Consider the following 27343-nt stretch of genomic DNA (forward strand, 5'->3'; position numbering starts at 1 on the left):
CCTGGAGCATGAGTTTCATGGCTGGAAGCTGGTTTTGTGTGTGTTTCTTTTTCTTTTTCTTCTTTCTGTGAGCCTGTGATCTTGTCTCAGGAAGAACCACGGCCAGGACTGGATTTTTCCATTTGTATATAGAATAATGTTTGAGTCTTCTTTCACAATTTTTGTTTAGGAGGTGCTTTATGATGAGCCTATGAAGTAGGCTGATCTTTTTTGCAGTCTTCTCTCACTCACCTGAAAATGTCTCCACAATGACTGGAGAAACATGCATCATAATGAAATATTGGGGGAGGAGTCAGTTTTAGATGATTAGAGACTTTGATCAGAAGAGAACAAAAAAGGAAAAATATTGATGACTGGTTAGAGCCAATAAGAGCTAGAATGGTCATAGGGCGGGAAGCAGGGAGGGAGAAAATAGATGCACTATGTGTAGGAGTAAACCAACCAGGCTAGTTCAAGAGAAACAATCCATCTTTTTTTCTATTTGAGTCATCTAGTAAAGTTCTAAACAAATAAGAGCTGGTCTTTTTAATGCCTGCTCTTCCAAGAGACTGCAACAGACCACATCAGTTTATGAAAGGTCATGCTCCCTGTGTTGAACTAAGCATTTACAGTAAAGGAATAGCACTTAATGAAGAGGAAATGCCATCAGCAAGACACCCAGAGATATTAGCAGACTAAACGAGCCTTTAAAATGCTAGGGACTAGAGGCATCCAAGAAGGCCAAAGAATTCACTTAAAAGAATCCCTTACTGTCACCTTCCTCCTCATCCCCTCCCTATTACTCCTGAAAAAAGAGAAGTGGGAGTAGTTAAGAAAGTAAAACCTTTAATTAAATAGCCTCATCAGACTTGAGCAGTCCCCAAAAAAACCTTAAAGCAGAACAAAGCAAATTAATGGAGGAGGGTTCAGGTTGAATGTTACTACATGTAACACCTGAGGAATTCATATTTAAGGGACTCTTGTCTGCTTTTTCTGGAAGTGCTTCCAATTATGACTTGAATATACAATAGAAGAAAATTAGAAACTCATAGAGAGGTGAACAGTGTATTGGTGAAGGAGCTGCATCGTTTTGAAACGGATATATTTAGGATGTAATTATAGTAGAGACTTTTTAAACAAAACCATGTTTGTTGTAAAAAAAAAAAAACAAAAACAACCCCAAAAAAACCCCCAAAAGCCCTCTTTAAAAAATAAAATCGACTGATGGCTCTGGAAACTGAAACTTTGCTCACAGAATAGGTGAATAGTGTTAGTTTTCCAGTATTGCCTCATCAGTATGACTAATTCCTAACCTGGAAGAAAACTCTCCAAAGGTATGTCTACAGTGCAACTAAAAACCTGCCGCTATCCTGTGCCAGCTGGCTTCGGCTAGGACTAAGGGGCTGTGGTGTAGACGTTCAGCTTGAAGTGTAGGATCCTGCAAGGTAGGAGAGTCCTAAAGCCCATGATACAATCTGAGCTTGAACTCCTACACTGCATTTGATGAGTCCCTTAGCCCAAATCAGCTGACATGGACCGGTTGCTGTTGCAGCATAGACATTCCCCAAGAGTGAGAGGGTAGTTTTAGTTCTTATTCTCCTTTAGTCCCTGGATACTTTTGAAATGGCCAGTTGATGCCAATTGTGCTGATAGTCTCAGTCCAGTTCTTAGTAGATAGACATGCCACAACTGACTTTATTCATCCCATTTAATAAACCTAATGGAAGATAATGACTTTCTTTTGCTACCCGCCTGAAGGCTTGACTTGTGCTGGCATCCTGGAAGTGAAAACCCTTAGCAGTGGGGTGGGAGGAGGTATTGTTTCATATTCTCTGTGTATATATAAAGTCTGCTGCAGTTTCCACGGTATGCATCTGATGAAGTGAGCTGTAGCTCACGAAAGCTCATGCTCAAATAAATTGGTTAGTCTCTAAGGTGCCACAAGTACTCCTTTTCTTTTTGCGAATACAGACTAACACGGCTGTTACTCTGAAACCAGAGGAATTAGAGGGTTTTTGGGTTTAGACACTGGACTAGAAATCAAGAGATCAGAGTTGTATTCCTGGTTTCCCTCACAGATTTCCTGTGTGACCTAGGGTAAATCACTTTATGGGTGCTTCAGTCCCTGTCTATGTAAAATGGGGGCAATAATACTTTCTTCCACCTCTTGTGGCTCTTCTCCATATAGACTATAAGCCCTTCGGGGCAGGGACTGTCTCTTAGCATTGATACATATCCACCACAGTGCGGCCCTGTTCTTTGTTGGGACCTCTAGGAATTAACAAAATGTGAATAATAAACAATCCATTACCAGCCCCTATTTTATCATTTAAATTAATACTACATACATGGGTGTTAGAGTGGAGTAGTTACAAAAGGTTACACATTCCTAATTCCAGCATGCAGGTATAGTGAGTAAAGTTTTAGAGCCAGATCCTCAGCTGTGTAAATGAGCATAGTTCATTTTACTTTAATGCTGGGGTAGAAAGAGTATTGGTGTGACATGGGCTATTGTGGGTCTTGTAGAAGAAGCGCATCTTTAGAAGGGATTTGAATGAGAAGGTAGCTACCTCCATGGACTGGATGTCATCCTATGTGCAGAGATCAGCAGTGAAGAGGCTCAAAAACACAGATGGGGAAAGGAAACTAAGGGATTGAAGTTGACGTTGTTTGTGGACTGAAAAAAGCAAGGGGAGGACCCAGTAAGAAGAGGATCTGAGATGTTTTCACCATTGCTGTCCTGCACAACTCTGCCCCTGCCAACAAGTTGAAACATGATACTGTAGGCAGGAGATAAGTTTGCATTGGTTGGAGGACAGCAATTGTGCTGGGAAGCTCAAGAGGAGAAGGCTGCAGTAATCAAAGCTGGGGATGACTGGGATATGAACAACAACTTTAGGTGTTGGTACAGAAAGGTAGACAACTCTCTCTTGAATATATTGAATGTCTTGTGAAGAAAGAAGCTGCAAGGACTGATAGTAGCCTGGATGTATAAAGAGAATAAATGAAGGGCCAACGGTAGCCCTAAGACCAGGTATAGTTTACAGCGTGCAGGCGTAAGCTACAGGTGTATAGTATTTACGTGTTGTTTGAATTATGCTTTTTGCATCCTTCTTCTATATTGTGCTAATTTCCTCCAAAGATTCTCTCAAACTATAGCAGTGAGAAGTAGTTGCTACTGTGTTCTCTTCAGTAACTGAAGGTGCAGGGATCGGACTTAGTGGAGTTGGCCCAGTAACTTCACCACAGTATGTGTCATTCAGGGGCCTCATGGAACAATTTTCCTGACAGGGCCTCTGCAAATATGTTGGATATGGGCCTTGAGCCCTTGGCTTGGATTTAGCTTTTCCGTAGCAGAGGCTGTAGTAATGCTAGTCATTGATCCAGAGACATGTAGCCTAAATTGTTGTTTTTTTTTCCCCCTTGGGTATATAAATTCATTCTTCTTGTAAACTAAACGAGAGATGTTTTGCTAATGATTTTTTCAGTTGAAAGAACTTAGCTGTATACAAGTGAGCGAGTAAATGGCTGAAACTGAGATTGTTTCTCTCCCCGCCCCCCTCTCCCCCACCAGCTACCTCTCTGCTGTGCACAGGCAGCTCTAGTCCTCTCCTTGCTGTGCCTTGATCATGTAATAGAGGTGAATGTGAGCTTGTCAACAGAGAACATAAATCCCAAATATTTTTTGAGAATCAGCTAATCAACATTTTTATACTGGAAAAAGGTGGGGCTGGGCCTGGGTTCACTCTGCACTGCCACCCAGGAGACCTGACAGAACACTACTTCAGGCGTTTACATGTCAGTTCAGAAATAATTATAATAATAAACAGATGTTGCAGTGGTGATGCTGATGTGAAACGTAAGCTGCAATTTATCCCAGAGGCTCACAGCATCTTTTGGCAGCCAATTGATAGTGCCATTGTAATCTTAAAGGAGATTCCTTTCTCTCAGCTGGTTGAAAAGGAGAAGCAGTATTTGAGAGGGGCGGAATGATGGAAAAACTAGCAGTGCAGAATTGTCCGGCTGTGCCAGAAGGACGAGAAACTGGATGTGGTTTAATTAGGCCTCAACTTTATTCCTAAATGTCAAAGTACCTGCAAGATAAGTGTATGGTGCAGATAATTCCATAATCATTTACATATACCCAGGATGTGGCTGCAGTCAGCCCTCCCCTTTTACCTATCCTGGTCCCCAGCCAACATGCTGCTGGGACCTAACCACCCCTCCTTGAATGCAGGTTAAGAGGGGCTATAAAGGAAGAGGGGATTTGTCCCCCTGCCATAGGAGCCCTCCACCCCCATTTCTGCCCCTTTAAAAACCAAAACCAAACAATTCCTCATTTAAATCTTTGCCCATCCATTTTATCTGATGACTGTATCACTTCCGTATGAAGTACCTGCACTGGACTTGGCCCCATGCTTATGTCGAGAGTTGTAACATTGCAGCCTAACCCCAATTTCATGTTTGCCCCAGCTAAGCCCCGAACACACTGTAGGGAAGGTGAAAAAACCCCACATCGACTTGGCCAATCTGGTCGCGAGGAAAACGATTCCTTCCCTGTCCCCGAAGAAAGGAGCAAGTAATGTTTTGCCATGAGCTGCTGTGGGCATTACCTGGTATCTAACTCTTTCTGTGGGTGGGAGGATGGGGGCTGCTCCACCTGGGCCAGATAAGAGGGCTTTTCCTGCAGCAGCATGGATCTAAATAGTGATGGGCGGCCTGTCAGGGTAATCTGCTGGTGGGCCGCGAGACAGTTTGTTTACATTGACCATCCACAGGCACGGCCGCCCGCAGCTCCCAGTGGCTGTGGTTTGCCATTTCTGGTGAATGGGAGCTGCGGGAAGCGGTGCGGGCTGCAGGGACGTGCTGTCTGCCGCTTCCCACAACTCCTATTGGCTGGGAACAGCAAACCATGGCCACTGGGAGCTGCGGGCGGGGGTGCCTGTGGACTGTCAATGTAAATTAACTGTCTCATGGCCTGCCAGTGGATTACCCTGAAGAGCCGCAGGTTGCCCACCGCTGATCTAAATAGTCTCCTCTCTTTTCTAGTCACCTGGGGTGGGGAAAATGGGTCTGTCCCCATGCTGACCTGGTCTGAAGCTGCAACAGCTAGTCGTTTGTTGATTTTTACCTGTGTGGTGGTAAACCAGTTTAGCAAGGTTATGCACATTGTAAATGTTGTTGTACAGCAATAATAAACCAGTACAATGATAATACAGTAGTACAGCAATAATACAGTTTTTACACAGTAACCAAGTTGAAATTAAATGAGTTTATCCTGGTCCAGCTAGTGGTTTTTAGCTGATTTGTTAACTTAATTATCCATATATGGTAGGTTGAGGTGTATTTGACTAGTCTCTTATTTATAAAGCACTTCATTTTTCTTTTCTTAATGCTTAATAGTTCTTGCAGACTCTACAGGACATACTACAAATATGTGCCCCCTGACAATGGACACAGCTCAGTCAGTGGTGGGACAGTCCACTGCCTCCTAGGCCAGACAAAGACACCGCCCCAGGGATGTATTCTTGTACACTGGTACAAACATGTTACACATCACTCCTGACGTATTGAGGTGCAACCCCTCTACGTAGCAAGGTGCCGCCTCTCCCCTTGTACATGTTGGTTCAAACAAAACAGTTTTATCCATCGTATTACCCTTTTGCCCCATCTTTAGGATGGGTCAGCCTGTTCCTTGGTATGTGTGTGGAATGTGCAAGTATCGGAGCGTCCTGGTATCTCTAGTGTCCAGTACCTTTTAGGTATGTATTTTTGTAACATCAGCCCTTGCCTTGCCAGTGTCTGTGAGCAGGGCCTGCCTCTGGCTCACAGGTTAACTTTGCTTTGTTAGCAAAGTCTTGACAGTTATTTTAGTTCAGGCCTTAGGCCTCATACCGGGACTCTGATATAAGGGTTTGTTTCAGGGCCTCATCTTACTACAGGCGTCACTGTTCTTCTCCAGCTGCCAACAGCTATCTAACTGGGAGTATGAGAGAGAGGTAGTCCTAACTCAGCAGTGAATAACTTCCAATATATGCAGCTCCATTTCTCAAAAGTACTAAGTCACTAGATCATGCCAAGATCTGCATAAATCAAGTTAGGAGAAGTTGTTAGGCCAAATCATTTGACTGCAGAGCAGTGAAGTCAGTTGGGACTATTCGTATGAGTGGAATATTTGGCCTATGCTACGACAATCAAAACAAAACAAAAATAGTGATGGGTTGGAAGGACCACAAAAGGACACTTGACCTTTAAAGGTCTTCATTGTACATATAATTGTGCATAGAGCATTATATAGGAGCTTATTTGTAAATAAGATATACACACACTTTTCCACACTCATCTGACTTCTCCTATTTTATCAAATTTCTCTTCTGTCCATGGAAGCATGCAAAAGTTTGAAGTGGAAAAAGCTTTTCAAGAGGGGTTGGCAAGATCCAGCCTATAGTGGAAAGTTGGTTAAGCCCTTAGCAATCATAATGTTTAATGCCACTTTTCAACTTAAGTATTCCTAGAAAAATCTCTTTGTAAATTAGCTAATATTAATCTATAGCTATCTCTATAAAATATAAATATTCAGTCTTAATTAGCTCTACCTGCAACCTGTAGACCCATCTTTCTGTCTTATCCCACAGGATAAATGGTTATGAAAGACATACACATCTGCATTTTTACTGTTTTTCTTTTTCCCATGTCTAAGTCTGTAACGACATGCAGGCAGGCAAACAGCTATGCCTGCAGAGACCCTTGTTGGCTTCAGTTGGACTCTGTATAGGCACAGGGCCTGACTGTTCACTCATCTCCTTCCAGGATGGGAGCCTATATTAGGAAAAAGACCACATACTCACATAACATCAAATGATCTGCAGAGATTGATGTACTGCAAAAATTTTCACACAAAGGCCAGCTAGTCATTCTTCATTTAAGACTTCAAATAGCATCAGTTTAAAATTTGATTAAATAGGTACTTGTAAATATTGCTAAGTTTAATAGAGCCTATGGAAAAACATTGGAAAACTTCTTACATGTACAGTGGGGCCACATTACTGGTGCAGAATGAGGGTGGGGGATGGACACACCTTCCGTCCTAAGCATTCCAACACAGCAGGTGCCTGATCCAGCTTCTGTTGAAGTGAATGGAAATTGTTCTGCTGACTTGAGTGGAAGCTGGACTGGGCTACAGAAGCTGTAGTTCAGCAGCCAAAGCACCACCAAATGCTCGGAGGCCGGTGCTGGGTTCTGAAGGAATACAGTATCTAAGGTCGTCTGTGAATTTGCTACTCCTAATGTTCCTGGAGACATTATCTCTGCTCCTGCCTGTTTTGGGGTATAAGGCTTGCTCCCGACCCCTTCTTCTTGCCCCATAACATGGCTGTCGTTCTGGAACTTTTAAATGAGGCCCTTTCATTTGCTAAATATGCCTGCTTAAATACTAAGGGCTACATCTTACCCAGGACTAGGCCTACTCATTTTGTTAGCCGGGGGGAAAACGTTTTCAATCTTCCCCACCCACCTCTAGTGGTAAACAAACCGAAACACCATAGCCAATCAGTGGAGGGGATGGGATGGGAACTGCTGGCCAATGAGCAGAGCAAAAACAGCAGGCATTTTTGCACACCAATTAAGCAGAGTGGTGCAATAGTATGGCATTCCCTGGAGATTGGTGGTCAGGACTGTTACCCAGGGTTTTCTGAACCCAAAGCAGTGGTAACTTAACTGTTTCTCTCCAGGCGGTGTCAGGAATAAATCAGTGGGCATACAGCACCTCCATCTGAGAAATGCTTGATCCGGACCAGAGTGCTTTTACCTAAAACTACTTTATTAGGTCTCAAGCACACACACACTATATATCCTGTAGCAGTAGGTTCAGAGCACCCCAAACATTAGTTAGCCACAGTCTGTGATGATTTCAAGTGATCAGCAGCCAGGCTTCCAGGGACCCTCCTTCCAGCCAGCTGATGGGGAGTTTAGATGTCAGCTCCTGGCCCGAAGAAAAGCTCCCTTGGACTGCTCCGAGATATTTACTTTTACTTAATCGTTTATATCTAACTCTCAAAACACAACTCGTAGTAACCCCTAATGGGTCACCAATTCTCCTAGCTTCAACAAATTGCTCATTATCTCTTATCAGCAAAGCATTTTTAATCATAATAATAAAACTTTTATATGTCAGGGGCACTCAAAACCAAGGTCACTATCCATTTACTCTCTTCCATGCTTATGGTCTGCTAACTCCTTTCCCCTCCTCCCATTCTGATTAGAAAAGCTGCAACTGCAGCAATTTGGCTTTGCCTATGAGAGTCCTGATAATTATTTCTAGTTATGTAGTGATCTGCTTTTAATCAGGGGTGACTAAATACACCTAAAATGGCTGCTGTTTAATTTGGTCAAGTTCTGTGGTTACAAGACAACCACCCCACTAGCCCTCACTGAGAACCAGCTCTGATCCTGTCTACCTTACTCATGCAAGGGTTCTCATTGCACTCTCACAGGATTTGGTATTGTACAGCTCTCCAAAAATTCAGGGTTGAAACTGAAATTCAGTACTTCTCTAACATGTCTAGATACTACATAGTTTGTACATAAGAAGACCAATATTTTCAAATTAGGAGATTAAAATTAGTCACCTGTTTTTTATTTCTAAATATGTTAACATCCAGCAACTCCTACTGAGGCCAGTAGAAGCTGTTGGGTGCTCAGCATGTTTGAATATTAGACAAATTAGTTTAAATTGATTGCTAATTTTGAAAATCTTGGCCCATGAGATCACCCATTACCAAGTGCCCTGTAATAATGAAGAATTAAATATGGTGTTTTGGACCAGTTTCTAAATTCTTTTTCTCTCTGTAACTTTAAATTGGACCGTTAACATTTTGTCATGTTACTATTTACAGACATCTGTTGGGGATTATTTTAAAGAATTTCAAAGCATAAAATCACCAGTGTGCTTCAAAACTGTCTCATCAGATTGAAGGGACTTGATGCCAAGTGTTTCATAACTGACTAATATTATGCAGTGGATGTCAATTGATTCTTAAGTATGGCTAACACAAGCCCTTAAAAAGTTAAATAACTATATAAAATATTTATGTAAAAATGGTTTAAAAAATACTAAGCTAATTTTATAAATCATATATTTTCTACCCGTATGAGGACTTGGTTTGAGTGACCATGACTGTAAGCTACAGGGGCATGGGTGATGTACCCAGTGGATGGAGCAGGACCTTATCTGGTGGCTTTGGTGGCAGTTCAGAGTAGTGAGTGTTTGCAGATCCAGGACTCGGGTACCAGACTGGGGGTGAAGGTGGAATCAGGGTTGCCAAGTCCAGGGTCAGAACTAGTCAGGACACCAAGCTGAAGGGTGAGCTGAAGTCAGGGTTGAGAAGCTTAGCCAAAGGTTGGAACCAGAGTCAGGATTGGGAGCAAGGCAGGAAGGAAAGACTAGATTGGAGTAGAGAGGGGTCAGGGCTGGAATAAGGGCTGGAGGCAGGAACAGAGCAAGTGCAGCTATGGGTGTTGTACACACTGACAGACTGCTGTGGTCCTGCAATGCTCAATTAGTAGGCAGAAGGCTCTCCTGCCCAATCAAGAAGCATCATGGCTGTTTAGAGAAGGCTCACTGGGCCAAGCTGAGCTTTCTGGGTTATCTAGCCCTGCTGGGTTGCTAGCTGTGCTTCTTTATACTGCCTCCTCCCCTAGGGCTCCTTCTAGGGTCCCTTGGTTCTGGTTTGTTGGGGTGTCGGTAGTGAAATTCCTGTAACGGGATTGAGTGTGGATGTTTACTCTGAGCTCCAAGGATTGCTCCTCTGGCTCATATCCCCTTCCAGTCTACTAGGTAGTAGAACTTGCCTGACCCATCTTGTAATTAAGGATTTGGTGGACCTCATACTCTTCCTATCCACCACCACCCATAGTGATCAAGGGTGGATGCATCTGTCCAGGGAAGGGTTAATTGATGAATGGTTTGAGAAGGTAGACATCTTGAAGGAGTTCAGGCGTTAGAGTTTGAAGGTCACTGGATTTATTTTCTGAGAGATATGAAAGGGGCCAAAGTACTTGTGGTCAAGTGTGACAGAGAGACAGGTTGGCTTCAAGTTCTGGGTGGAGAGCCACACCTATCATCTACATTTAAGTCTGGGGTGACTTGTTGATGTTGACTGACATAGCTTTTGTAAGCTTCTTGCCAGCTGCCAAATTATGCCATAACTCCTGATTAATTTGTTGGGTATGGAGGACCAAGGCTGTGGCTGCCGGAATGGAGGGGCCTTCTTATAGTTCAGTAGGAAACTGGGGATGAAAACCAAAGTTTGCAAAGACCATGCTTTGCCGGATAAAGGTGTGGGTTGCTTATTGTAAGTGAATTCCACTAGGCATATTGGGAACCCAATCATGTTGGTGAAAATTTCATGAAACAGTGAAGGTAATGTTCCAGTGTCTGGCCGACTCTTTTGGTCTGGCCATCAGTCTCGGGGTGGGGTGGGTACCGTTGAGATGGAGGAATTCCTGCCAAATCAGGAGACTAACTGGGCATCCTGATCAGAAACGATGATGTGTTCTGGCATGCTGTGGTACCAGGCCATGTGCTCCAAGAAGAGACATGTTTCACAGGGTAATGGAAGGGCAAGGCAGGGAATGAAATGGGCTGCTTGTGTCAGGAGATCCACAACTGTTAAGACCAGTGAATAGCCTTGGGAACAGAACAGCTCCACAAGGAAGTCCATCAAAAGGTGGACAAAGATCATGGCAGTGTGGGAAGGATCTGGAGAAGGTCCACTGGTCTCGTGCAGTGTTCTAGTGTGGGGGCAGAGATCATATGTCCTAACAGTCCTTGACATCTTTTTTTGTAAGGCTGGCCACCAGAAATACCAGATTCCTGGTCTTAAGGTAGCTGAAATGGCAGTGTTGTGTCACATACCCAAATCCAAGAATTGGAGATCTCCTTCAGAAAGGTAAAAGTGATCCCTGTGGTGGTGGAAGCCTTGCTGTAGAAGGAAGGGAAACATTACCCAGGGTATAATCTAGATTGTTGAACCGCTGTGTCCCCTCAGTTCTCCAGCCTTGAGTGCCTTTTATACGCTTCGCTGTGAGAGCAACCACTCTGGGTCTGCTGTCTCACAGCCTCTAACATGTAAATTACTCCCAGCTATACTGTATGAGTGCTATGGCTAGCCACTCTTGCTGGTGTTGCTCTGCAGTGTAATTCAAATTCCCAGTCCCAGACTTTCTCCCAGAAATGTGTATCTTATACTATCCAGCATTCTCATGGACAACAAAAGCTCATATAAAGTTGGTCATTTTATTAAAAGGATTTGTGCATGTTATTTTCTTTGATCTCAAATGTAGTTTCCAAACACTTCACTCCAAGCACACTGGTTTTGATAAAACAATAAAACAAGTTTATTTTATACAGAAAGAAATATGGTAAGTGATTACAAGTATCGAGACATACAGGTCAGAGACTTTGGTCACAAGAAAATAAAAGGTAAAACACAACTAATATCTAACTTCCTGTTCTTGTAAAGCCCTAAGCCCACAAGGGTGAGCTGGGCTCCCACTGTGATAGTTCTAGAAGGAACCTCCATGTCATTAAGCCCATGTGCTTCCTACGTCTGGTCTCTTTGGGTTGCTCAAACTATAATCTGCTGGGGCATGGCCTACCCAACGAGTGGAGCAAGATCTTGTCTGGTGGTTGTGGTGGCAGTTTGGCATATTGGCAAGTGTAGATGTAGGAGTCAAGTAGTGGGCTGAGGGTGAAGCTACGATCAGTGTTGAGGAGCCAAATCAAAGATCAAAACTAGAGTCAAGATCCGCTCACCAAGCCAAAGGGTAAGCCAAAGTCAGGGTCAAGAAGCCAAGTTGGAACTGGAGTCAGAATAGGGAGCTGGGCAGGGAGGCAGAGACTGGATGGGAGAAGAAGGAAGACAAGGCTGGAACAAGGGTTTGAGGCAAGAGCAGGATAAGTGCAATGGCAGGCATGGTTCACCGTTGAGCACCTGCTGTGCTGCTGTCACTGCAAGGTTCAAGTTGCAATCTGCAGGTTCTCCTGCCCAATCAGGAAGGCTCATTAGGAAGGCTCATTGGACCCAGTTGAGTTTGTGGGGTTGTCTAGCAACCAAGCTGGGAGCCTGCTGTGCTCTGATCATGAAGTAATTTTCATAGTTAAATTCACCTAGGAACGGTAACTGTTAGTGTTGCTGTACAAAGATTTAAAAGTTTTTGATTTGAGAGAAAAGGAATCGTCAATGATTTAGATAATGGCATAGATTATGCTCTTAAAGCTTGTGGAAAAACCAAGGTGGGAGGGGTTTCAAGTTCTTGGAGGATAGGATTCAAATTCAAAATGATCTGAACAAACTGGAGGAATGGTCTGAAGTAAATAGGATAAAATTCAATAGGGACAAATACAAAGTACTCCAGTTAGGAAGGAACAATCAGTTGTGCACATACAAAATGGGAAATGACTGCCTAGGAAGGAGTACAGCAGTAAGGGATCTGAGGGTCATAGTGGGTCACAAGCGAAATCTGAGCAGACAGGTTAACACTGTTGCGCAAAAAAAAGCAAACTTCATTCTGGGATGTATTAGCAGGAGAGTTGTAAGCAAGACACGAGACTTAATTCTTCTGCTCTACTCCATGCTGATTAGACCTCATCTGGAGTATTTTGTCCAGTTCTGGGCACTGCATTTCAGAAAAGATGGGGACAAATTGGAGAAAGTCCAGAGAAGATCCACAAAAATGATTACAGATCTAGAAAACATGACCTATGAGGGAAGATTGAAGAAAAAAAATTGGGGTCGTTTAGTCCGGAGAAGAGAAGACTGAGGGGGGACATAAAAGGCTGTTACAAGGAGGAGGGAGAGAAATTATTGTTCTATCCGCAGAGGTTAAGGAGAAGAAGCAATGGGCTTAAATTGCAGCAAGGGCAGTTTAAGTTGGACATTTGGAAAAGTTTCCTAGGGCCATGTCTACACTACCACTTTTGGGAGTTTCTCATGCCAATAAAGCTGCCGCAGCTTGTGGACGTGGTTTTATTATGCTGAAGGGAAAATTCTCTCCTGTCGGCATAGAGCAGCTACACAAGTGATCTTAAAGTGGTGTAGCTGCATCGGTGCCACTGTAAGCTGTCTAGTGTAGACAAGCCCTAACTCTCAGGGTGACTAAGCACTGGAATAAATTGCCTAGGAATGTAGTTGAATCTCCACCATTGGAGACTTTTAAGAGCAGGTTAGACAAACACCTGTAAGGATGGTCTAGTTAATACTTAGTCCTGCTTGGAGTGCAGGGGACTAGACTAGAAGACATCTTGAGGCCTCTTCCAGTCCTATGATTCTATGAAAGGGCTAGGAATATGCTGCAGCATTAAAACCAAACTTTATCCTGCAAGTAATGGGTATTGTAATACTTTATAGCTTTAGAATAATGTAACATATTTTAGCTATTAATCTAGTATAAATGTTAGTAAATGTATTATTCAGAATATACATTACTCCCAGAAGATCATCTTGTCAAAACACAAATATCCAAATAGTCAAAGGTTTCATATTTGGGAAGGAGCTCATCTTCCTTTTATTTTGTCCCTGATTTGCTTTACCCACTTATTGGAACACTTCAAACACCATTCATTTGACAATCCCTCCAAGAGCTAAATTTTGACTGTTGCAGTTAGCTGTAGAGGTTGCCATGGATCTTTATAGAAAAGTAACTTTGCTCACATGATTTTCTGTTGGCAAGATGTAGAATTGCCACACTGGAAATCTGAAACTCCATCCTCAATTAGCCGCTGGAGAAAGGGTTTGTAAGTGATCCCTTTGTGGAAAGCATTTTTCAAGTCAAGAGGATGACAAACAGATTGTGACTTAGAAAAGTTCCCATAAGTAACTGCAAAAAAACTCATTTGGCTAGTGAAATGGCTAAATCTGCTTTAGTAAAGCCACGTTAAAGATCCAGGTGTGTACAATTACAGGTGTTTTTACTGTGCTGCATACTTAAGATTATGAAGTGAACCAGGATACTGTCATGTCACATACACCTCACCTCAGAGGCAGATGTGATTGGAGCACTAGCATCATCAATTCAAACAGCATTGTAACAGATAAGTAGTTGATGAGATGGGTACATTCCAGCTGTTTTTATACAGTCTTGAATTTGCTGCTACTTGTACCTAAGAGCAAATACTTCCCTTTTTAGATATGTGAGTAATAAATCTAGCCAGGTAAATTTTGGAAGAGCAGGATATGGTCTTGCTTTTAGAACTGCCCAGGACTGCTCTGCACTGGTGCAAATCAGCAGTAATGCTTTTTTGGGGGGGCAGGGAGAGGTATGTATATATAAATTGTATTAGAAAAGCTGAGCAGTCTTTCCTTTACAATTGTTTGTGGGTGTTCACTGTAAATCACTTTCTACATCTACTCAGGGCATTTGAGAGCCAGGCTGCCAGGCATAAAGCAGCTTGGGCAGTATCTTCAAGGCTATGTCTACATTAAACACCATTGGCAGCAGTGTGTGGGATATACGTAGCTACACTGTGCAGTGAAAAGCAGGCCTCGTCCACACTGCTTGTGTAACTACACCATGTCAGTGAAAGACTCTGGCAGCCGGGAAATGCTTCAGCGGCAGCAGGGAGCTGGAGACTTTCACTATGGTGAGGAAAGGCTCTGGCAGCAGGGAAGCAGCTGGAAAATCCTCTTGCTAAAGCCTTTCCCTGCTACAAGGAAAGGCTCCAGCAACAAGGAGCTGGTGGAGTTTTTCCTTGCTGTCTTCCTGTTGCTGGAGTCTTTTCCTGCAGTAGAGAGCTGCCTGAGCCTTTCTCCTCTGCCTCCCGCATGCCAGAGCCTTTCTCTTCCACAGAAGTCTTTTCCTGTGGCGGGGAAAGGCTCTAGCAGCAGAACACTGTGGCTAAAAATAGCAGAATGGGTGGGGTGGGGAAGAGCCACTGCTTGGGCGAGGTAGAGAGCATATAGGGCATGGGTGGGAAACTTTTTGGCCCAGGGGCCACATTGAGGTGCGAAACTGTATGGGAGGGCTGGGTAGGGAAGGCTGTGCCTCCACAAACAGTCTGGCCCCTGCCCCCGACTGCCCCCCCTGCTCCTTGTCCGCTGACCACCACCTCCCAGAACCCCTCCCCCCCCCCCCCCCCGAGCCTCTGCCCCATCCAACTGCCCCCTGCTCCTTACCCAACTGCCCACCCCCTTATCATGCTGCTCAGAGCAGCATGTCTGGCAGCTGCACCGCCCAGCCAGAGCTAGACATGCTGCCACTCTGCGCTGCAGGAGCACGCAGCCCTGCTGCCCAGAGTGCTGCCCACGCAGTGGCATGGCTGTGGGGGAGGAGGGACAGCAGGGGAGGGCCCGGGGGCTAGCCTCTCCAGCCAAGAGCTCAGGGGCCAGGCAGGACGGTCCGCAGGCCGGATGTGGCCCACGGTCCGTAGTTTGCCCACCTCTGGTATAGGGTATATACTCACGTACGTACATAGACGATTGAGGCATGTCTTGATTCTACTTGCCTAAGCTGAGCCTCACTGGCTATACTGTTGTTTATACCCATGTTGAGAGGCTACACATGTATGTATGTTACATGCTGCTGAAAGAAGTGTGCAGTGTACATATATCTTTTTAGAATGACCCAAGTTCTTATTCTTTTTCTCTACAAAGCTCCAGTGCAGCTTGTACTTGGTTTGGCAGAGCGCATATTGTACATATAAATTGCTTTTAATAACCAAACAATTCTGTCAGCTATTCAGACACTAACTAGTCAAAGGCACAAGTTTCACACAGACTGTAGAAAATGTGGAGTTTCTATGCCAAACTCTTCTGTAGTTGTGCTGAATCTAAAAAGATTGGGGGAAATGCTCAGATTTTCTGTGTGTAGCCCCCATTACCCCACAAAAAGTTTGTGGCAGAATAGGGAATTGAACCTGTCTCCTGAGATTCAGGTAGGTGCTCTAACAGCACCATTCTTCCTCCATTTTTACTTATGCATAATGCTTTTGTCTCCCAAAGGCCTAATCCATTTTGCCTGTTACTTCCCAGAAAAATTCCATCCTGGCATAAAATTACATACATGAATTGTCAGGCCTATGGCTTATTTTTGGCTGTTTTTTTTTTCCCCAGTGGGAACATTTGGCTCATGGAAGGATACAGTATTAAAATATACTGGACTAAGTGGACCATTGCTGTAATCTGACAAGGCAGTCTTTTATGTTCTTAATCCTCATTGAGGAAAGACTGTCTATTAATAACACTGCTTATGTTCCTCAAGCTGCATTAGGAGCCATATGTGCTTTATTGTGTATGCTCCTATGCATTTTATTTAACATTTTGATGCACAGAGATACAGTACTTGTCAGGGTCAGATCATTGGTTGGTTAAGGTTTTATTCCTATACTGCTGGCGCTCTAGAGGAAGACGAAATCCTTGTGTGTTGCAGCTGGCCTTTAGTTACAGTGCTGTGGCATAAGGGGTATTGTTTCCTAACCCATGCAGGATTTTAGCTTAGCAAACCTATAGCTTTAGTTTTACTGGTGTGATATTGTTTTAGTTTGCAAAGATCACTAGTAGTGACTAGTGTATCCAGTCCTATTTTTTGTAGACCACGTATGCAAACTATTATATTGGTATATAATAAAACTAAGACAGCCTGATGATCTAGTTCTCATCTTTGAGACGTTCACATGGGGTGCTTAGTTTTCTGTCAATGTTAGGTGCCTACTGATTTTTGTCATGCCTTTGCACTTGGCATTCATTGTATAAATTGAAGACCATGCCAAGAATTTATGAACATGGAGAGTGAAATACTTTTTCACTCCACAAGGTGGGGGAAATCCCATTCAGGAGAGTGCCAGAGCAATGTGTGGAAACATGCAGTTTAGTCCCCCATTTTATGTTTGGTTGATCTGTTTTTTGTTTAAAACTATCCTACTACTATACTTTAGTTTGTGAGAATAAATGTTTCTTGCCACAACTGCAGATAAATGCATCTTTAGAGGATAACTCTTTACTGTGATGTCACATGCCTGTCTGACAAACCTTTCCTTAGGGTTATATTTCCAAAGACTTCTCTTGCAGAAGTGGCACTGTGAAACAAATTTACATGGATACTAGGACCAAATTTAACATTTCCATAGTTAAATATAAAAGAATTAGTTAATGTTTTACTCTTCCTTATAGTGCAGGTCACCAATAACTGTCTAACCAGGGGTGGGCAAACTTTTTGGCCACAGAGCCATATCGGGGCTGCGAAATGGTATGGAGGGCCGGGTAGGGAAGGCTGTGCCTCCGCAAACAGCCTGCCCCCCTAGAACCTCCGACCCATCCAGCCCCCCCTGCTCCTTGTCCCCTGACCGCCCCTGACCGCCCACCCCCGCTCCTTGTCCCCTGACCCCTATCCACACCCCCGCCCCCTTACCATGCCGCTTAGAGCGGCAGGACAGGCTTATTGGAAAGCCTAGGAGGTGGGCTGGCGCAATCCGCGCTGTCCGTGTGGCTGCGGGGAAAGGGGGAAAGTGGAGGAGGAGCCGGGGACTAGCCGCCCCCTCCGGGAGCTCAGGGGCTGAGTAGGACTGTCCCACAGGCCGGATGTGGCCCATGGGCCGTAGTTTGCCCACCTCTGGTGTAACCAGAATGTTAGGTACAGAATGCAATTAATTATTTTTTACTTCTCATGGGAGATGGGTTAGATTACTTCCATTTCTCGACAGAATTTACTTAATTTTCCCTTTAAAGTGGTCAATTGTTTTTGGCCTGATTAACTTGGCAACCCTGTATGCTTACCCTGAGAATTTCATACAGCTACAATCTCTTCCATGTGGTCTGATTTGTATATCTAAAACTATTTGACTGTGACCTTTTGACTTTCAAAGGGGTTTAAATTCCCCACCTCTAACCCTTAACTTTTTTTGTTAAGCGCATAGACACACAAACACCTCAGCAAGCTCTTGATCCAGACATTACTGTCAGAATTTCCTCTGCACGTGTTCTCTCAATATTTTGAAATTAAGGTTTGATGTGATTTGATTTGCATGGTTCTTACATGTTTTTAATGTTGAAGGCTAGCTGACTGAAACTCAATACCAATGAGATCCTAATTGCTGCTAAGGATGTGATGTGACTTTTAAAAACGTTTATATTTTTCTTTTCCAAATACTGTCTCAACTTTTATAATACATTTGTATATGGCCAGATGTGAAGCCTATTGAAATTATTGTATTGGGACATAAAGCATACATAAAAGTGTAGATTAGCACAGTGTATCTTGGAATCTTCAGTTCAGTAAAAGACTGTGTTAGCTTGCATCATAAGTCAAAGTTCCTCTGAGCCAATGGCTCATTGGGTTGACACAGTTAAGGCACATCAGTTTCTTAGCCAATGGTATGCAAGAGTGCTGTGGCCAGCATCATGTCCAACCATCTTTGACTGCCCTTTAACCCAGTGGACCAGGTACCCATTTTGCAGCTGGGTGAGCTGGATGTGGCCTTTCAGCATGAGTTGAGCAAGACTTAAGTCCACATTCTTCAGGAGCATAGTCAAGTGCCTTAATCACTCAACCACTGCACTTCACTTATGGCATAAATGGCAAAGAAAAACATTGCATTATCCATTTTACTAACAGCCTCATAAAATATTAAAAGTGAAACCTTTAAAAATTCAGTTTGTCAACATTTTGGCTCTGTTTGCTTTGTATTTCTCAGCATGGACAATGAAAATCAGTGAGGTCAGTTTCTCTTTGGGGCTCTTAATGCTGCAGTAGTTTTGAAATACTGAATGGGGATGTTTGTTTAAAACAACACTTTTCACTATTATTTAATTGTGGAAACAATTGTACAGGTCTTCAGTTTTTTTAAAAAACTGATTTTCACAATTTAAACTTTGGTGCATATTTAATTTGACAGTGCCCCTATAACTTCTTTCTGAAAGACACCAGGAAGCCTAATGAGCCCTTGCCAGATGTAACCCAATATTACTTTTCACACCCAATCCACATAGCTGTATCTAGATAGTCTCATTAAGTGTATGGTGAATGCTTCCCCAGCACAGTTACTCTCCACGCTTTCACCTCACCCAGCAGTACTGCAGATTTCTGGAGCTATTTACAAGCACAGTTTTGATTTAATTGGCTTAAATGGGAATTGTAATTTTGACACTCTAATAATCATTCCATTATTAAACATTTCAAATGCCTGTTTATGACTAAACAGGTTTCTGTACTACATGGAAAGTGTCCACAGATTTTTAAAATCTCTTAACTGTACATGTCTCTTTGTGGTGGCTTGCTAAAGAGAAATCTCAAAAGAAAAATCCCTTTGGATTGCAGTAAAGAATACATAAAAATAGGCCATAAGTTCTATTCCCCTTCCTCACAGGAAAAAAATCTGTAAAAGAAAGGTTTCAGAGTAGCAGCTGTGTTAGTCTGTATTTGCAAAAAGAAAAGGAGTACTTGTGGCACCTTAGAGACTAACCAATTTATTTGAGCAAAAGCTTTCGTGAGCTACAGCTCACTTCATCTGTTGCATCAGATGAAGTGAGCTGTTGCTCACAAAAGCTTATGCTCAAATAAATTGGTTAGTCTCTAAGGTGCCACAAGTACTCCTTTTCTTTTTGTAAAAGAAACATTGCCTAATTTTAAGTAGTACCTAGTCCCTTAGAACTGTTTTATTCTTTACTATAGGTTACTTAAAGGGTACAAGTCAAATGTTCCTCACAGTAAACTATTTAAATATTACACCGAACAGGATAGTGGAATATGTAAACTACTTAGAACAGTTAAGCAACACTTGAACATTTTGGACTAGAGCCTCCAATAGTGTAGATTGGTGTAGTTAAGTGGTCCTGTCCCAGTTTACATCAGCTGAGGATCTGGCCTGTTCAATAATCTATTCTCAAGGTGAATCTACTCATCTGGTTAGTTTTGTTTCTGTATAGTATCAATTCCATCTTCCTGCTAAGAGCCACAGATTGGTTACAATGGATACTTCAGCTTGCTTACAGCTGGAGGGGGTGAGGGGGGCACGTAAGATCAGTGAGTCACTGGCATCAGGGGACTACCCTGCCTGCTGAAGTTCCTTCTAGCTTTTTCCGCCTTCCCAGTGGTTGGTGGCTCGGTCAGGTCTCCCTGCTGCAGGACGCTTCTGAGGAAAACTAGAAACCTTTATTAACAATGTTTTGCAATAGAGTGTGGCTCAATGTGTCCATCTTATTCCCAGCTGTGTCCTAGGGCTTTGATGCAGGACTGTCTCTTACTATGTCTGTATAACATAATGAATCCCCTGGCTACTATTGTAATACAAATAATAAATGATCTTAAGATGACAGGCCGTGTGCACAAAACATTTCTTCTGTGCAAATTTTTGTGCGTGCAGTGTTTCGCCGTGTGTGCGGGGTTTAGGATTTGTGCGCGCACGCACAGCTTAGAGGGAACAGTGGTGCAGATTCATGCCTTTAATGCACAAAAGTCTAATGTCTAATATCCAACAATCTAGACTGAATGTAGGTACTTCCTTACAAGTAAAGTGTAGAAAATATTGACTTTGAAATGTTAGTAAACATTTTATTTAAACAAATTACATAGAAATTCACATCGTATGAGCAGTTAACTGTGCTGAACTTTGAGACTAAATTCAATCATTAAAGTGTGAAACAAAGGGACTTCTGTCCTACTTTAAATGTGAATGTCCTCTCAACCTTAACTATGACTTCCCCAATACAACCACCATAAATGTTCCTGTTTTTTAGGAATTTGTGCTGATTCTGACCTACACATAGAAGCATATGTATACATAATAGGTATGCAAGATCCTTTTATAGGGTTATAGTGCAAGTCTGGTGATAACTATTTAATTTGTGTTGTGTTGTGCATTTCCTTATTAGATTCTTGAGTCAGAAAATTAATTTTTCCACATCTAATCTTCCTGTAATATGCTACTGTGACATTGCTCTCCATATGCTTTATGAAAATATGCTTATGAATGTGAATATGATGTGAATAAGAATTGGGCCAAGACTAGAAAGGAGTCTAGTCTGTGAAAGAAGCTTATTGGAACATCTTGGAGGGTGAGCTATTACCTGTAATCAGTTTCTTAATCAATTAGGCTTAGATTTGCGTGTTTTCACTTTATTTTGCTTGGTGACTTACTTTCTTCTGTCTGTTTTATTACTTGAAACTACTTAAATTCTACTTTTTATACTTAATAAAATCACTTTTGTTTGTTAATGAACCCAGAGTGATTGATTCCTGGGGGTATTAATACCCGAAAATAGCAAACCAGTAGCCACTTTGTCTGTTCTCCGGCCAGCACACTCAAAACTCACTTAAAATCACTACCAGTATCTCAAAGCAATCAGCTCAACTATGCCACTGTGATGGGTTTGGTCACAGAGACCCCCTTGGGACAGTCACCTGATGTGCTGAAGTTACTTCTGAGTCTGTTTTCGTGCATAAAGCTCATACAGGGTAAACTCATAAATTGTCCACCCTCTGTAACACTGATAGAGAGACACACACAGCTGTTTGCTTCCCCAGGTATTAATTACTTACTCTGGGTTCATTAATAAAGAAAAATGATTTTATTAAGTATAAAAAGTAGGATTTAAGTAGTTTCCAGTAATAACAGACAAGAAAGTAAGTCACCAAGCAAAAACACGCAAGTCTAAGCCTAATACATTAAGAAACTGATTACAGGTAATATCTCGCCCTCCGAGATGTTCCAATAAGCTTCTTTCACAGACTGGATGCCTTTCTTGTCTGGGCCTAGTCCTTTCCCCTGGTACAGACCTTGTTAGTTCCAGCAGACATCTTAGGTGGAAAACAGGGGCTCTCTCATGACTGGCAGCCACCTTTGTTCTGCTCCACCCCCTTTTTTAGCTTTGGCACAAAGCGGGAATCTTTTGTCTCTCTGGGTCCTCACCCCTCCTTCTAAATAGATTTCATCATCAGGTGACATGGTCACATGTCTCTGTAAGACCTCATACTTCATTACCGACGGGCTGGCTCACATGTACACAGGAAGGCTTGCAGGTAAATAAACCACCCACAACCAATTGTCCTAGTCAATGGGAGTCATCAAGATTCTAAACCACCATTAATGGCCCCTACTTTGCATAATTACAATAGGACCTCAGTTATACTTGATATTTCTAGCTTCAGATACAAGAATGATACATGCATACAAATAGGATTAATACACTCAGTAGATTATAAGCTTCGTAATGCTACCTTACAAGAGAACTTTTGCATAAAGCATACTTAGTCATTCATAAGCATATTTTCATAAAGCATATGTAGAGCAATGTCACAGCTACATCCAGGTCTTTGTCCAGCTTAATCTTCGTTAGATGATGAAACAGCAATGGCTTTGAGAACTGACTTTATCTTTTTGTTCCTAGTCAAATTGCAACTTCAGGCAGAAGAAAGAGGAGTGGTGTCAATCAAAGGCGTATGTGCAAATCGTTTCCTTGCTATGAAGGAGGACGGCAGATTATTGGCATTGGTAAGCAACGCTAGGTTCTTTCTTTACTTCACCTTCTTTCATGTTTAGCAGCTGATGTTGGAGACATAGGAGTTACTCAAGTACCCAGTTACATCGAATTGTTTATAGCCAAATTGTGCCTGCAGCACCCAGCCTGAATAATGGGGCTCAGCACTGGAAAGAGGCATCCTTCCCCACTCCTAGGCAGCAGAGCCACATCATACTGGCTCTTGCCTGCAGAGGGCGTAAGGCCAAGAGAAAAGTTAGTGATTTTGTTTAAAGGGAATCGGTTGATTTAAAAAAAATCCCACTTATTTCCAAAAATGAAATTACTACCATTGTTACAGTAATCTTAAATGTAAGTGAAAGCAATTCGATGGGTGAAAACTGTGGTTTTGGGGTTTTTTGTCCCCCCTCCCCACCTCTCCCCCCAAGTTTGCTTGAATTTGTATTTTTTGACAGTGGTCTTTCATAGTTCTGTCTTTATAGTGAGTCAGTTTCTCTTGTGAGAATTTATTTTTATCCAGACTGGAAAACTAGGAGAGACATTTTTGAAAATGTGTGTAAAACTACAACAGTTAGTAGGTAGAGTCAAAGAGCAGGTGGAGCACCTGAAACTACTTAACTTTTTAAAAAAATTAACTGGTTTTCAAGCTCTCAGCGCTCCTATATATTGGGTAGTAGCAGCATTACTATAAACCTTATAAGTCAATACATTTGGCATAAATTATACTTTAACATCAACCTATAAAAGATGTTTTCAATTCTGTTTCAGGACCTACAGTGTTGGGACCATTTTCATTTTACTTACAACACACATAATGTCTATGTTCTGAGGTTTTATCAGATTTAAGTGTAAACTTTTGGTGTCTTTACCTATACATTTTTCATATAGATCCATTTAATCCAAACACCCAACATTAGTGACCAGCCATTATATCACCGTAATATTTCCTTCCAGAAGTTCTCTACCAGCTCTTAAGTGACTCTCTAGTACTTTGGTTATTCTGGAACACAGCAGTGTAAATATTCCATGAAATTCTTCTTAGCTAAAGACTTACTGGATTAGTTCCTGACTTTCAGCTGAGCTCCAAGTAGTGAAGAATACAAGAGGAGGGCTAAAAGTATTTTCTGTTCTTCTAATCCTCAAGGCAGTTGAGACCCAGTTCAGCCTCCTTTCCTCCTGCCTCCCCATAATTTAGAGCAACCTCAGGGAACCTCTAATTTATGTAGGTTAGTAGCAATCCCAAGGGACTGTTGTACCAGCAGGATTCACTGGAACACAGCACAGTCTGGTACACACCCTCTTCTGCCCCCAGCAGACTCTCCATACCAGGACAGATCCACAGTTGTCCTTTTTAAGTCATTTTTAATGGTCTCTTTACACCAGATGAGCAGCAGGAAGGGAGTAGTGTGTGGGCTGAATCTGGCCCTTGTTTTCCTAGAAAGTCTTCAGCAATGCTGTCTGTAAGGTCATGCAAACAAAAGGGAGATGATGCAAGGGATTGTTTGTAAGGTGGTGTCTACATGGGGAGGTTTACCAGTATGACTGTACTGGTATAATTATACGGATATAATTAACTTCCTGTGTGGACATTCATATTCTGGAAAGCGTGTCCACAGGAGGAGGTATAGCAATGCTGTAAACTTATCTGTGTAGACAGGTCCTGAAAGAGACAAATATATTTCCTGGCCTCAGTCACATGACTTATTAGGGTTACAAAAGGCTGTGTTTTTATGACATAGCAGGAATTAATGTCTGTTACATTTTTTCCTCTAACAAAAAATCAAGTGTAAATACAAAACATCAACCAAGAAACAGCCACAAACTGCTAGAGCCAATCAATAAAATATGCAGAAACATCAGAGGAGGAAAGTCAGGATATGAGACATCTGACACTAGCTATAATCTGTGAACCTCAATGGCTTTCTGATCATACAACTATTTCTTATTCTCTGAACCATTCATTTTGCAATGCAATTACATGGATCCCTGCCCTAGAGCCTGTGTTGGGGGTTCCTGGTGTTTTCTGTTGTCATTGATTAGGTGGGCGTGTGTTTAATTTTGCCACTAACTTTCTGGATGCCCTCAAGAAATAGAGACCCAATGTTGTCCTTAGTTTTGTTTTGATATCTTCTTTTCCTCCTAGAAGATGGACCTATGACACATAGCTTTGGTGTGTATGGTAAAGCTGTGTTTGTAGCCACTTTTTTTATTTAATCTTTTTTTCAACCATTTGCAGTGGAATTAACCATTGGCATTCTTTTCATAATTTTTCTTTTCTCCTGCTTTGGCTTACATTTGTGTGTGGTTTTTGTGGTTGGTGTTGCAGGTTTTTTTTTTTTTTTTTAATTTACGCTTATTGGATGTTGGCAGTAAGGTGAACAAACTGTTTTATCAAGTAACAATGTCATTAACCTGTGGTGTGCAACAGCTCAGTTGAAGAAAATGCAAGGAGTTGTCTTCGGAAAGATAATCTTTCCCAATTAATTCAAATAGATCTAAGCCATTCTTGCACCAAGGGCAATCAGAAATTTCATCATGTGACTTTGGTTCTTTTGCAATAAACTAACTGCAAATTTCACACTTGGATACTTCTTTGGCAACATTCTTGCCTTGCCAGAATAGGACCTCCTCAGCCCTGTCGTTAAACTTCTCAAAGCCCAGATAGGTTACACTTAGCATTTCCAATGTCATACTGCATGATTGTGTTACATGATGTTCTTTGCATAGAGTCCCATCATATGCAGCAATTGCATCTTGATAGCTCCAGTAAGATGTTATCCTTGGAGAAGTCTGCTTTTTCCTGTTGTCCACTACAGAATTCCTTCTCAAATTCTGGCAAAGTTGGGTCATTTTGTGTTTCTCATCTGAGCCTGTGGAAGGTTGTTTTTTGTCTTTTTCTGGAAATGGATAATATTTAAATAGTTGTGTAATGCCTCATCCTGCAGCTCCCTACTTTTTCTATTTATAGGAGCTCTTGAAAATAGTCCATTATAAGATTTTTTTTTAAACCTAACCACTATTTCTCTTTTAATGAGTACTCTCAATTTCATGCTTTTTCTGACTCAGAGGTGCAGTGTTTCTAATGATGTTTCTGTAATATGGCTTCTAAGAGTTTGTCACCTATGTATATTGCTACTGATTTCTGCCCATAAACATTTAAGAAATTGTTAAGAACTGAAAACCATTGCTTTGGAAGAGTGTACTGCTGGACTGTCATCTTGCAGAAGAACTGCTCCCAATCAACATGAATTTGCATAATCTGAAATGTTAGGTTGTTAATCTCAAATATTTCAGTATGGTTGCTTCTGGATACCTTTGTTTAATTCCCCAAAATGTCTTTTAAAAGTCTTAAATGGTGTTCTCTGTTTACCTTAAGCTGCATTCTGAATCAAACATTTTATTGTGACATTTTAAAGGAAATTTATCCCTAATTAATATTCCCTCAAATTTTGAAGGCTTCCTTGTTTTGCAGTCTTTCCATTAGTACAGCTGCCCTTAACATTTCTTTGACCTGGTTAATCTGCTTGGTCATTTGGAATGTCTGATACGATTAATCTCATTCAGCCCAAACTTGTATTTGTTTCTGTTTAGGTTTTTATTCCTTGGCACACTGCAGATAATTAGTGTCTCTCATTACATTGTTCACTTTCATCCAAAATCAACAGTTTATTGTCCCTTTAAGAGGGAGCAGGGCCAGTGGCTTTGTGATTTATCAGTGGCATCATAATTGGGCTTAAAAGTGGGCAGTTGGGCCCTAGGGGGAGAGACTGAGACAGTGATAGGGTCAATCAGGAAAAAGAGCAGGTAGAAACTGCCTCGGTCAGCCAAGAAAAGGGGCCAGTGAGAGGTCCACAGATGAGAACCACCAAGAGACTGAGAGGTCCCAGAGGGGAAGCTGTAGGTGGCGTCTGGGAGGAGGCTGAAGGTAGGAGAGCAGCAAGATGGATTTCCTGGATGACTTCTTCGAGCCAGAGAATCAAGACTAGAGAGCTGAAGGCCCGAGAGCAGCAGAGGGAGTTGCCTGCTGACTTCTAAGCTGGAGAGCTGAGGCTAGGAGAGCAGTGGAGGGGCTTACCCACTGACATCTTCCAACTGGAGAGCTGGAGCCGGAGGGTGGGAAGAGGGCTCAGGGCCAGGGGGAGTGAGGGATGCTTCCCTGGTGGGGGTGAACTCCCAGCAGAAAGGCTGTGGGGGTGCCTGCTGGGATAAGCTGAGTTCCACTCCAGCTGGGTGGAATGGAGTGGCTGTCCTGGTAAGATGGGAGAGAACCAACAGAGCCCAGTGATGGTGGAAGATGCTGGAGTGTGGTAGGCTGTATTTTGGCACTCATGGACTAGGATGTTCAAATAAACCAACCCCAGGAAGAGGCATTATTGAGGCAAGAAAACTTGCACAGCGTAACTGGAGATTCTCTGAAGGAGGGAAACTGAGATGCCCTGTTCTGCCACTGGTGGGTGCTCCAGGCAAGGTCACTTTATGACAGTAATCCAGTATTATTTCTTCTCCATTCAGATCCTCCGAGGTCTGGGACTAGATACTTTGCTGCTGAGGCAATGCAAAAGGGAAATCACTTAAAGATTGATCTACCAGAAGGGGAACAGACGGCATAGAGTTTTGCACTTTCAGCCATGAGTTGGACCTGCCAAACCCTTTGACTTGCATTCAGACCTGAAAATATTCATGCATTTTGAAGTCTAGACAAGCCCTTCTCAATACCTGCCATGAGGCAGTGCTCTCATTTGATGACATAATTGAGATCTTTTTGACCCAAAGAAATCCATTACTTTGGTCACTGTAATAAAACCATACTGTTATCCCTGTCAGTATGAGTCTATATTGAGTGATATTACTGAAAGTAAAACACCCAATTTTAGCATTTGGGCCAATTCAGCTTTTAC

The 27343-nt window shown here is 42.4% G+C and overlaps 1 protein-coding gene across 1 annotated transcript in view; it reads left to right on the forward strand.

Moving 5' to 3' along the window:
- Positions 1 to 27343, forward strand: part of FGF2 (fibroblast growth factor 2) — a 60887-nt gene that overhangs the window by 22974 nt on the left and 10570 nt on the right. The window contains exon 2 of the mRNA XM_077815192.1: positions 22356 to 22459. Within this exon, the coding sequence (XP_077671318.1) occupies positions 22356 to 22459 (104 nt within the window). The remainder of the gene's footprint in view (positions 1 to 22355; positions 22460 to 27343) is intronic.

The sequence above is a fragment of the Eretmochelys imbricata genome, chromosome 4 (assembly GCF_965152235.1).
Source record: "Eretmochelys imbricata isolate rEreImb1 chromosome 4, rEreImb1.hap1, whole genome shotgun sequence".
In the NCBI taxonomy this organism is placed as follows: Eukaryota; Metazoa; Chordata; order Testudines; family Cheloniidae; genus Eretmochelys; species Eretmochelys imbricata.